Genomic DNA, 13565 nt, shown 5'->3' with positions numbered 1-13565 from the left:
GTAAAAGGTTAACCTTGATCTATCAGAGTTTTGTCATAGACAGAGGCAGTTCCTAATTATTAACATTTTATTATAGTAAATTTAAAATGTCAAACAAAAGTATTATATGTTATACAAATACTCTTGATTCTCAACTAAAACTAATGACACAGTGATCAGTTAAATAAAATAGATAATGAAAACTATGATTATGATTACATGCTGATAAAATATATTAAATAAGATGGATGCATATTATTTATGTATATTTATTAAGGCTCATCCATGTGATGAATCCCAGATAAATCATTTACATATTAACTATATAACATATTTATATAATAATTTCTAAGGTGATTCATTAACGATTAACCTAAATTAACTAACTGTACAATTTAATTAACAACAATTCTATAAGGAGTGAAGAACTTATGAGAAATTATACTAGGCATTGAAAGTTTTTATGTAAAAGACAAGATCTGTATATTGTAAATAATATACAAAAAGGCTATGTACAAGTTGCTGGCCCTCTTTTAGATGGAGTGAACGTTCATATTTTGAGCATTGTACAGGTTACCTGGAAACATAACAATCTGTCAATAATTAGGTTCAATTTATATGTATTTTATACATATTTTCAACACCATAAAAAGAAAAGACTGATAGAGAAAAGAGAGTGATGGCACCAGGTAAAGAAAGGACACAAATAATATGTACAGTTGGTAATAGAGGAAGCAGGGAGTATAGGGACCAAACCATTGAGTAGGAGCAACAAGAGCATAACACAAGTAGAAAGTAATAAAATAATAATAGACAGGTTACTTTTTAATAATTAAACTATTTAAATACAAATGTTTATGTAGTTGACCTACCTATGACGGAGGAATTGTTCAGAATATCCTACCAAGGTAGATTGTGTCTGGTGCCAAACCTTGAGACAGCTCAACAAAGCCCAACTTGGAGTAGAATTCTATCAGAGGTCTGTCTTGAGAGCTCACTACCACGTACACACCAAACGAACCTATCCATACACATAACTTTACAGTTATTCAGAAAATAATTAATTTTGTTAAGAATTAATATTAAAATGTTTTCCACACATCTACATTGTAAAAGACAAACTCTAGAATACATATAAAAATCTGTGTAAAATATTTGAGGTATTTAATAACCGAAACATGACCTTGACACAAACGGTAATTTAGTTCTACACCACAATTTCTGTTTGTTGCAACAACTCTGTCCTAAAAACCCACTTAATAAATTATTTGTTCACTTTTACAATTACTTTTTGAATTTAAAAAGTAAAACAAAAATTATTTGTTAAATGTAAAAAAATACAAAAATTATTTGAAAAGTATGTTGCTTGAATAAAGAAATAAATCCTCATTAATTTTACAGCTATTTTATTATAAACACTTGAAAGAGCAACTCTTAATCTACATTTGAGCAATTATAGCATGTGCAAACATGTGTAGGATTAGTTTAAAAGCCGGTTACTGGAGTTCAATTGAAAAGTTTGTTGGACACTTACAAAAAAGATGGTAATTTGCTACTTGATCGAATCTTTACAGGAGACGATACTTGGGTAAAGCGAGTGAATTGCGAAACAAAATTCGTCTATGGAGTGGGCTCTTTGATAGTGACATGGAAATGCGAGAGGGTGTGACCACATGATTAAATTCTTAGGCAGCAGAATTTTATAACAATGGATTTTCAAAATTAGTTCACCGCTATAATAAATGCCTAAATTTGTATGGTGACTATGTTGAAAAATAGTATTTCTGACCCACTTTCAAATGTATATAGTACAATTTTTTTTCTTATTCTTTGTTTACATCAAAACTTTTTGGATAGCCCTCGTATATTTTCAACTTATGTGCCAATGCCACAAGTGCCAGAGATAACTCTATTTATGAAAAGATTAGAAAAAACCCCAAAAATACTATTGTATAAAATGTAACAGATTAAAAAAAAACTTTGTAAAGTTTTGTAAATAATAACTTTTATTTTTTTTAAACTAATACATCGTTATAATTCCATAAAAACACCACAACATTTTATGTTTGACCGACACACAATGGCATTTCCCAAACAAAGAACCCAAGAATCAAAACAACTATTTACTTTCATGATTGAAATTCTTCTCAACAATCATAGAGTACATATATCAACGAAAAGACATTTTCACACCAGAATCTATAATGACCACGGATGTCTGCAGATGCCATGGACTCTGAAATCTATATATATAAAAATGAAACTGTTCGTGTGTACCAGCATCACTCACAAACGGCTGGACGGATTCGCCTAATTTTTTTTTTAATTTGTTCGTCTTGATCTGTAGAAGGTTATAGGATACTTTTTATCCCTTTCCCGATTCAGGATTCCGCCCCACTGGTTACAGAAATACCCGTAAGAAATGCATTGCAGCAAACATATGTTATTAAGTGAAAGAGTCTTTTCAAATTTTTAATCAGCTGTTCTTTGTAAACATATATAATGCGACAAAAAATATATTTATATATAAATTTCTTTACACTTATAGTTTTAAAGCATAGAGTAAGCTTAAGAGAAACGACAAATTTTGTTTAAACTGTTTCTGCAATCATAATATATAAAAATGAATGTTTGTGTGTTTGTCCTTTATAGACTCAGAAACTATTGGACCGATCACTATGAAAATTTGTATTTTTCTATGTAGAAGGTTTATACGCAATGCCCATTGATGTAACTAACCACCAGGCTGTACTGCAAGATATAAAAGTTATCAAAGCGCCTGCACATTATAAACTGCAATTACAACACAGTAGTTACGTATATTAAAATATCCAAACACTATTTGAAGGCAAAGAAATATACGGGCAAAGCTTAAGAGACGCGTGCGAAGCCGCGGGAAACAGCTAGTTCAAACTATATGTGGGCGGATTGGAAATGAATGTATAATTTTACAAGTACTTTGGTATTATCTGGAGGCCACTATTTTTGAAAGTTTTTTTACCGGGGACTTAACAACCTACATTTTTAGATAGAACACACTTTGACTGATTTACTGTGAAAATTACATGTTATAATGACAATTGGTTCTTGTTTTCTGCTCCCAAAAGGAAACAATGCCAGCAAGAATTAGGTTACTCTGTCCCTGTCTAACTGACAGACAAATTATATTTGAGTCTTTTAAGGGAGGTCAGGTACTTTTCAGACAAACCTTGAAATGGTTAGTTTGTTTTTGACAATGGAGGGGTTGTGATAATATTGACTAGTATTATCACTGTCATTTTTTTTAAAGAGAACAGTACATTTTCCTCTTGTGGATTTTAATATTTTGTTGATTATGTTATTTGTTGATTTTAATTCCAGTTTTTGATTTTAATTCCAGTTGTTGATTTTAATTTAGTTTTAACTCTAAACCGCCTTTGGACATCTGGTGATTTGTCTTTAAGTAGCCTTCTTTGCTTGACATTGTATTTAATGGCAAATGACCTGGCCTAACACATGTAATATTGTTTAATGGCTCAATCAAATTATTAACGATTCAGTCACTTTTTATAAGATTTATGATAAGTAAATTGATGGTCTTTGTATTTTTATCATATATTTGAAAGAAATAAATACTTATGGCCCAATAACCAGAAAAACTTTGTGAGCTTCAATAATAATAGCCATTGAATGCTTAAGGTTCCGAATGTACTACATAACTAAAATTTCTGACACTCAAACGTCATTATACAACTCATATTTTTGCAGCAGCCAAATGTGTAAGTGCAACCTAGAAGACAATGTCATCCTTAACTAACAAGGTCAAATCATCTAAATAGTCTGCAAGTACTCAATTACAACATTAAGAGTGTATCACTTGCCATTGGCTCGGAGAGCTGCCAGCAGACAGATGATCAGCCGCTTGGCCACTGACTGGTCGAACACAGTAGCCAGCAAAGAGCAGGACATCACAGACGGGTGCTGACTGTGTACACTGTCAGGTACATCCTCCAGCTTCGGTGAGTGGAACCAGTTGATCATCTCCTACAGTCAAACATTACTTATTAAATAACAGTTTTTATTCATCTAAATTAAGAAAATCAGCTGAAAATTTCAACTAAAATGTATGTTAATTACTGAAAGTACCTCTTCAGCAGACAGTTTCTCTGAGCTTTGGGGTATGGCTGGATACTTCTGACACATCTCAGGTAGCCAGGCCAGCCGTACCTTGCTGTAGAACTGTCGGGCATCCAGAGCTGCCACAGCGTAGCCTACCACCCCTGTCTCATCCTCCACCACCAAACTCAGCTCGGGACTCAGTGTCAGGAATGCTCCCACCAATCTGCACAGTTAATATTCAAAATTTTATTCTATTAACCTTCCAATTAGTGAGGTCAAAAATATCTAATCTAAAAACTCACTTGCCTGTGGGAAGATTAGATACTTCTGACTTAAGTTAATGTGAAATTATTTGAAAATGAAATTTAATGTATTAAATTTATGTACAAACCTATAAATATACACACATTATGTATGAATAATTGTCTATACTACTGTTTTAATTTATAATGTGTACGATCTGAAACACATCATATAATAACACATCAATTGTTCAATATTAGAATAAATGTTTTGTGAAAATCTGAAAATGTCATCATTGCATTGAAAACAACTCTTGTTCATCAAGTGATTATTCAGCAAGTATTATTTAAAAGCAGATGCTATTGGGAGTACTACAAGAATATCACACAGGTATAGGTCTATATTCCCAGCCTACACCTTCACTTATTGAAAACTCTCTTCATACTTTATTATATGAAGTGGTATCAGAATTTTCCCGGACTGTACTTGCCATTTTTTATTTTTACACAACTGTACAAGCCGGCACGCCAGGCAGCCTCTGCCACAATAGCCGCGTTTCGTTATTTTGAGTGGTTAGGTTATGTCTACAAGATGTGCTTTATTGTGTGTTATCATTACGTAGCAATTTTTGTGATGGCTGATAAATATGAGCAACGGGCTTGCATTACGGTTTGCTTTAAACTTAAGAGATCACCAACGGAAACTTTTGCAATGCTTCAAGAAGCTTTTGAAGAACATTTACTGAGCAGAACAGGTTTTTGAGTGGTACGCTTGTTTCAAAGCTGGCAGAACTTCAAGTGAAACAAAAACTGCAATCATCAGTGTGGAAATGTCCATAATTATCAAGACCGCAAAAAAGCAAGACAAGTGATAAGTGCAACAAAAACAATGCCCGTGGTTTTATGACGTTAAAGGCGGCATTGTCTATCATGAGTTCATGCCACCTTGTATTACAATGAAGCCTGATTTTTATAGTGATGTTTAGAGGCAGTTGAGGGAAAATGTGCGTCAAAAAAGGCTTGGTTTGTAGAAAGACTTTGCATTACATCAACGCTCCAGCTCATGCTTCCATGAAAACAACATAGTTTTTGGCCAAAACATGGCTACTGTCCCACATACTGCATATTTGCCAGACTTAGCCCCTTGTTACTTTTCTCTCTTCCCAAAAATTAAAATGCCTATAAAAGGTCACCATTTTGAGTGTTAAAAACGTACAACAAACAATACGCGGAAAGTTCTCAACAGCTTTCTGGAAAAACTGTTTTTTCACACTTTCCACTTGTGGCAAAAACGCTGGGCTCTGTATCTACTCAAATGGAGCTTATTTCAAAGAGGATAACTGCTAATAACAGCCCACGTAAGAAAACAAGAAATAGCAGACCTAGTTCACGAACTTTCTGATACCACCTAGTACAGTACATGGAATACACATTGATTAGGTGGTTTACACTGTCTTCCTAATCACTCAACTATAGGTGTACATTCCCTACATACATTTTAAGTTATTGAAACTCTACCTGCTTGATTATATATAGAATACACATTGATTAGATGGTATACACTATCTTCCTAATCACTCAACTATAGGTGTACATTCCCTACATACACTTTCAGTTATTGAAACTCTTCGTGCATGATTATGTATAGAATACACATTAATTAGATGGTATACACTATCTTCCTAATCACTCAATTATAGATGTACATTCCCTACATACACTTACAGTTATTGAAACTCTTCGTGCATGATTATGTATAGAATACACATTGATTAGATGGTATACATTATCTTCCTAATCACTCAACTATAGGTGTACATTCCCTACATACACTTTCAGTTATTGAAACTCTTCGTGCATGATTATGTATAGAATACACATTGATTAGATGGTATACACTATCTTCCTAATCACTCAATTATAGATTTACATTCCCTACATACACTTTCAGTTATTGAAACTCTTCATGCTTGATTATATATGGAATACACATTGATTAGATGAATTACACTGTCTTCCTACACACTCAGTTATAGGTGTACATTACCTGTCCATACCCTCAGTTATTGAAAAATCTCTTTGTATTGAAGTAGAATACGTTGTCTTCCTACACACTCAATTATAGGTGTACATTTCCTGCATGTAACCTTAGTAGTCGAAAACTGTACTTTTGCGTACTCCATTTTACATAAAAATAAGTTGATTAGGTGGAATACTTATTACAGTGGAACCTCGATAAGTCGGATTAATCGGGACCGCGGCCGATCCGGGTTAACGAAAATCCGGGTTAGCCGAAGAATTAATAAAATACGGTATACTTATAGATAAACCCCATTATAACTGTAAAAACATCAAACATATGCATATTTAATTATTATTAATCCTTACAGTACATTTATAACTGTTCATTTCCTGGTAAAAAACTCAGTCAGCTTTGGTTGTGCCAATGTCGTCTACCGCTTGCGTGCTGTGCGATCCCGCAGTCTCTTCAACATGAGCAATTCAGCCGGCGATGTTTCTGCCTGCCGCTCGAAATAAACCATTAGTTCGTTTAGTTTGGTCACTGCATCTCCATGACCTCCGGAGCGAGGTAGGAACGGTACTGAGGGGCCAGGCGTGGGAGAGGATTTAGGGAAATACGCATCTGTTATTGTTTCCGAGAATCCGGGACAATGACCGCCACTCGGCCGCCGTGTGCCATGAGTCACACACTTACTGTCTTACAGTCCCATCAAATACTGAGGCAAAATAGATTCACGGATACTATACCACTCAAACATATTACGTTTTTATTATTGAAATGTTTGTCTGATGTTTTTATTTTTTAATTGAAAATCGGTCCGGATTAGCCGGACTTCCGGGTTAACGGGGGCCGACTTATCGGGGTTGTACTGTATTCCAAAATTAAAATATGACAAAATGTGAGAAATTGGATGTATATTTCTCACATGTGATATATATATCGCATATATTACCTGTCTGGTATGAGGTTAGGCAGAGAGGGACTAGACCACATAAAGGTCTTGCGGCACACATTGTACACCCCCGGCTCATCCTCCAACAGGTACGGCCGAACAGTGTAAATCTTGCTGCAGGGGACATCTGGCGCTTTGTATACAAACAGGTCTGAGCCTGCATCCACTGGTATGAGTCGCTACAAACACAACAAACAACTATCATACAAAACTTTTCTTTCATTTGATTGATCGTCAATTAGGTTTTTGGTCCAATTAAATGAAAGAACGTTATAAAAAACCTGACGTAATCTTTTACAAACTAGTAATTATTATTTATTAGTTGCAAGTCAAGAGATAAAAATAAAAAACTTTGACACTTTAAGTTTGTAATATGGATTTTTCTCATAAAATCCAAACAGTAAAGTTAAGGCCTATAAAGGGATATAACCTAACCCAATATGAAGAGGTCTTCCTTGATAACAGACAAGATATGATTACACCAAGAAACTTTAAAAGTAAAAGAAAGATCACGTCAGTAGAAGAACTGGAAGAGCGAATAGTACTTCCTGTTGAATATACAGAGATGACAAAGATAGCAGTGAAAAAGAACTCATGAGTTTTGAAACCTTGGGTGTTTGATGAGAAGCAATGTAAGAATTTGTATATAATAAATATCAAACAGCCAATGGTACCAGAGAGAATAGAGCCAACGAAAAAAAAAATTGGATAAAGCAAAAAAAATATTTTAATTTTTAAATATTAAAATTTTTAAATATTGTAAATAAAATATTTTAAAATTTATAACACGTAGTAAAAGAAAATATTTATTGTTTTATTTCATCTTACATAATTAATATTAAACTTATTTTAACAAGAGTGCCAATTTTTTCTTACTTATTTCTTTTGAAGGTATTCTGTAATTTATCATTACTTTTGTCAATGTAATTTTATTATAGACGATGCTGCCAATTCAGAATGGTGGGTTGAGTACGGCCTAAAAAGAATTTGTTTCAATACTAATCGATGTATTGAATGTCAATATTGTATTGAATATTTTTTTCAATATTTAAGTAATGTTTAATTTGAACAAGTAATAAACTCCCTGATTATTTCAATTTTCCATTAAACTTTTATGTATCATAATCAGCATTTTATTTATATTCTCCCACATACTGCATAAACAGACTGCTGCAAAAGCACTGTAATTAGTCTCCAGTCGATGTTGCTATTACGCCTTTTAGTATTTGTTTATGTTCATGGTGGTTATTTTGTTATCTCGTAGGTTATTTATAATTTTAATGAGATGTATAAAGATCATTTCTGCAATTGTTCCAGTGACCTGCGATTATGTCTATCCTATATTGCGTGAATGTGTTTTCGTGTATAAATAAAAACATCAGAAAACTTTAGTAAATAGATATTTTAGTATTTTAATAGCTTTTATTTCTGAACTATTACAGGTTACATGTCAATGGCATAATCACACAACAAAGGTGGACCATGGAGAAGTTAAGATTTTGAAAGCCTTTGTAAACGTGTATGTTATATTGTGTTAACTTAAAATTAAATGCAATAATGTTTGTGTAGTTTAGTTATTTTATATTAATTATTTTGGTAAAAATTAACAATTTGAATTGTACATCTTGTACTATAAATAATATAATTATAAATAAGTACAAGATGGTGTACAGAGTACAACATGTTTTACCACGGAGAATAATTTGATTACCAGTTCCAGGGCAATTGTTTTTTAAGAATGAAAACAACACTTAGTGGTCAAATACATGAATAAAACATATTATCTGAGAACCAATACTAAGTTAAGCCAGAATTAATATTAACTCGACTTTCCCATAAACAAATTTCCATTTTTTAATTTTCAGTTTACTTGAGACTAAAGGTGCATGTACTAAATAAGCAACCTCTAGCTTTTCTATAAATGCATAACTTGTCATATTTTCCACTCTGAGTTTGAATACTTTTTAAGTTTGATGTGTTAACCCTTTCAATTATCAAGTGGCTATGTTAAGCTAGAAATGTGCAAACTTAAGATTCTCACCTGTTCCACCTGGTCTGTTTCTTACTTGTCACTTTTTATTGGATCATTAGTTTGTGAGTACACAAAATATATACACAGCTTTTTAGTTCCTTACACTGTGTGCTACAATATATTGATCTTTCTGAACTACTTGAAAACATTCATCACTCTTTATTGTTGTGAACTCACTGTTATCTAATATCAGCTGTCATCTGACAAAATACTGTTCCAACTTTTTTGTCACATTTTTATTCTTTGTATGATTTTTCATTAACATAAATGATTTATACTTATTTTAGCATTGTTACTTGCACAAATGTTTACAGCTTTTTAGTATCTTAGAAATATACATTTTCTGACAAAGTCACAAAAATGAAAAATATTCAAATAAAATCACAAATTCTTAAAAGAGCTTTTATATTAGGTGTTAGGACTATTAAACAAATTACCAATATGTATAGCTATTTATTAATGTACCATTGTTTAAATTGAAGATATATTAGATATAATAGCAGATAAATTAGATCAAACCTAATGGAAGCAACATGTTATTATAATGAAGTTATATTAATAATTCATTAATAAAATTCAACTAATGCATTTTAGTTAATAATTTGTTTATGCTGATGATTGTCTGAAAGGATAAAAGAATTGTAATCAACATCAATTTTTATAGCTTTTGTAATTGGGTGAGCTTCAACTAGTGTAATCCAATTGGAATTTCTCACATAATTTAAGAAAATATTACACACAATCATAAATCAATGTTGATAAAAATAATCCTTCCTCAAACAGCCAATTGGAACTATACTGTATAATTCAGAGTGGACAGTATATTTATAAATCTATAAAAGTCAAAAAATAAAACTGAAAAAATGTACTCTTAAATCCTTTTTGCCTTAATTTTTCATTTGTTTTGTTAGACATTTTTAGCATCTGTATCCAATGGATTTAAAAACAACTGGATTAAAATGTACTCCATGCTCCCCTCTGAACAAAAAAAGAAATAGTATTTATTTTTGTCAATGACATATAGTTAAGCAAAGAAAATACAAAAATATTGTAATTAAATCAAACAAACCTATAGGATGGGGTTCTTCAGCTACCCAATCTAAAACAGAGACAATAACATACATAGCAAGAGATAATGTAAAACAAAATCGCCCCGGCCGCAAGCGCTCGCTGCCGCTATTGCACAACAAAATCAACACTGCTGAAACAACTACAGTAAAACATCAACAACATTTACTGGCATACACTTCTAATGTATACAAATATATTTATTGAGAAGGTTTGTACCATTTTAAAATTAGTAAAACAAGTTTTTTTGCACAGAACTTGTTACCTTCAATAAATAATAATATAATGTAAAATTTCACTGAATGTTTTTTGTAAAATGATTACGCAAATAAAACAAACGATTGTTCGTTACTAGAAGCCACAAGAAGATTCTAAGCACCTTTTAATTACAGTATTCAAGTAGAGTTTGGGAGGGTAGTATCATGAAGGTTAAGATTCGTCATTTCTTTTTATTTCATTTTAAAATAACTGAATGTTTAGAGAACAAAATGTTGAAAACGATTTAACAAAAAAAAGTGTATGTAAAAATAAGGAAGGAAAAATATTGTATGCCAATAAAAGTTGCATTGCTTTAGCTGCTGCGCCGCATGCCGCCTGCACAACTGTTAATGCGTTCGCAATGCGCTTGGTCTACCTACTTGCAGGTCTGCCGTGAGTCCGCCCCTGAAAACCCAAGGTTCCTGATCTCCAGACATGAAGCTTTCTTTCCAGCCTTTGGAAAACCCTGGATCAACCAACAAGTTTAAGTATTAAATTAACATAAAACGGCAACAACACAGCATACTCAATCATCGGGTCTTGGAATAAGAACATTCAATTATATAGAATTAAAAATGCAAAACATCATCTTTAATCTTTTCCAAATAAAAAACACATCTATTGGATAGTTTTACTTCCAAGCTTAAAAGATGCACTGGATAATTAGAAAATTGATGTTTAAATATCATATAAGAATTTTCTTGAAATCGAATATGATACCTACATAATTAATACATATTTATGTCTATACAAAATTACTTTTGATTTATATACAGTATGTCATGTAAAAGACATAAATAGCTCTATTACTGTCAGCACTTGCCATTAGCCATGCTGGCAGAGCAAAAGCACTCTTTTTATATGTTGAGCCACATTACATGACATGTACTTTATTTTTATAATCAATTTATAAAATATACTACTAAATACTATATTCTTTTTAAGCACTTATCCAAATAATAAATACTTTTGAATTTAGTACAATTTTCTTGGTTACATTTTTGTAAGTTGGCCTATACATATTTAATAAAATATTAAAGAACATACATTTTTGTATGGGAAATGATAAAGATTAACCCTCCAACTGATGACTGACGGCTGTACCATCGAAAACCATTATTATTTCTCGAAAACCATTTAAGTTATAAAGGCATTACTTGCACCAGTCGAACCCTCTACCATAAACAGCAATTCATTTTATATAGTTTATATTCGTAATATTACTCGTTGTAAGCTGTTATCAATCAAAAGGCCGCACGGCATACAGCTGACTTATACAGCTGGTGTCGCGCTGCACAGCCTTGAAGTTATTTGTTGCTACTGTTACTGGGTTATTATGTAGGCTGTTGTTTATGATTGATTGATTGTTATGTTGTGAAATGGGCGATCCTTGTTCAAATGATATACGTAAACTATTGGATGATGAAAATATTAGAGTTCTGATGATGAAAGTGACATATCGGCAAATGAAGTGCATGATGATATTTATTTGTTATCAGGTAGTCTGAATGATTATGAACCGGTGGAATGTGAGTTGGGTTATGAAAAAATCGATATTGACAATGAAAACAATTCATAATTATCTGATATTCCTCTTGCCCAAAGAATTCATCAAACACCAATGAAGTGCATGATGATATTTATTTGTTATCAGGTAGTCTGAATGATTATGAACCGGTGGAATGTGAGTTGGGTTATGAAAAAATCGATATTGACAATGAAAACAATTCATAATTATCTGATATTCCTCTTGCCCAAAGAATTCATCAAACACCAATGAAGTGCATGATGATATTTATTTGTTATCAGGTAGTCTGAATGATTATGAACCGGTGGAATGTGAGTTGGGTTATGAAAAAATCGATATTGACAATGACAACAATTCATAATTATCTGATATTCCTCTTGCCCAAAGAATTCATCAAACACCAATATGGATACGCGTACTGCAAAAAAAGTAGTACATACTTTTTTCACTACGAAACTGTGTAATTTTGTACATTTACAGTATCTTACTATCTCAAGTCATATGAAAGGAGTGAAACTTATAAAAAAAATTTACAATGCACATTTTTCAATTTATGTACAAATAAAAAATACTGTAATAAGTGCACATATTTAATTATTTTTCTTTGGTTTCTAACAAAAAAATTAATATATAACGCTTATTACGTATCATTTACTGTATATTTTTTTAAATATCTGATATTAATACTACACAAAGACAAACACCAGTTTATTATTCTGGAAGTTTCTTATTATCAGTCGGAGGGTTAATAGATTAAAGATTAGAAATAAATAATATATATTAGTTAAGGGCATCCCTTTTTTATTTTTTAAATATTTTTTTGCGTGGATTTTACTGCATAGGTACATGTATTTCAAAAATGTGTAGTAGTTACCAAATAAGTCTACTACTGGACTGAAACTGTTAAATTACTTATTTATAATTAGTATGAATAAAGATAAAAAACCGTAATAGAATCAACTGTAAATGTAATGTAATTTTAAAATGAAATATTGTTTTATTTCATTGTATCATTGTAACATTTTGCAAAACTTTACAAGCAAAAATTATTTACTAATTTGTTAATTAGGTTGTCTATATACGGGTTTTAAAACACAAAGTACAACAGAATTTTTGTGTGAAGATTCAGTGCATTCTATATTCAGATTCGGTTTCGACACATCAATACTTCACACAAGTATCTTTATAAGTTTAGTATCACAGTATATAGGCTGTGAATGTTAATATTATTGAATTTTTATATTTATATTACAACAAAATAAAAAAATTCTTAAATTATTATAAACTGAATAATTGTTAGAAAAAATGTACATGATTAGGAATAAATTTAAAATGTGCTGAATTTTTGTTGTACACTACAAGTTTATACTCAGAAAATAAGCAGC

General features: G+C 31.7%; 1 protein-coding gene across 3 annotated transcripts in view; it reads right to left on the bottom strand.

The window, feature by feature from the left end:
• Positions 1 to 230: 230 nt before the first annotated feature.
• Positions 231 to 13565, bottom strand: part of LOC124359468 (protein O-GlcNAcase) — a 44926-nt gene continuing 31591 nt past the window's right edge. For all 3 annotated transcript variants that reach the window (XM_046812227.1, XM_046812229.1, XM_046812228.1), the window contains 6 exons: positions 11033 to 11118; positions 7295 to 7473; positions 4105 to 4300; positions 3840 to 4002; positions 852 to 1000; positions 231 to 556 (listed from right to left, as the gene is read on the bottom strand). In XM_046812227.1, coding sequence (XP_046668183.1) covers positions 870 to 1000; positions 3840 to 4002; positions 4105 to 4300; positions 7295 to 7473; positions 11033 to 11118 — 755 coding nt within the window. In that variant the 3' untranslated portion in view covers positions 231 to 556; positions 852 to 869. The remainder of the gene's footprint in view (positions 557 to 851; positions 1001 to 3839; positions 4003 to 4104; positions 4301 to 7294; positions 7474 to 11032; positions 11119 to 13565) is intronic.

The sequence above is a fragment of the Homalodisca vitripennis genome, chromosome 4, assembly GCF_021130785.1.
Source record: "Homalodisca vitripennis isolate AUS2020 chromosome 4, UT_GWSS_2.1, whole genome shotgun sequence".
In the NCBI taxonomy this organism is placed as follows: domain Eukaryota; kingdom Metazoa; phylum Arthropoda; class Insecta; order Hemiptera; family Cicadellidae; genus Homalodisca; species Homalodisca vitripennis.
Note: the sequence above shows the minus strand (reverse complement) of the source record. Positions and strands in the feature narration are given on the sequence as shown.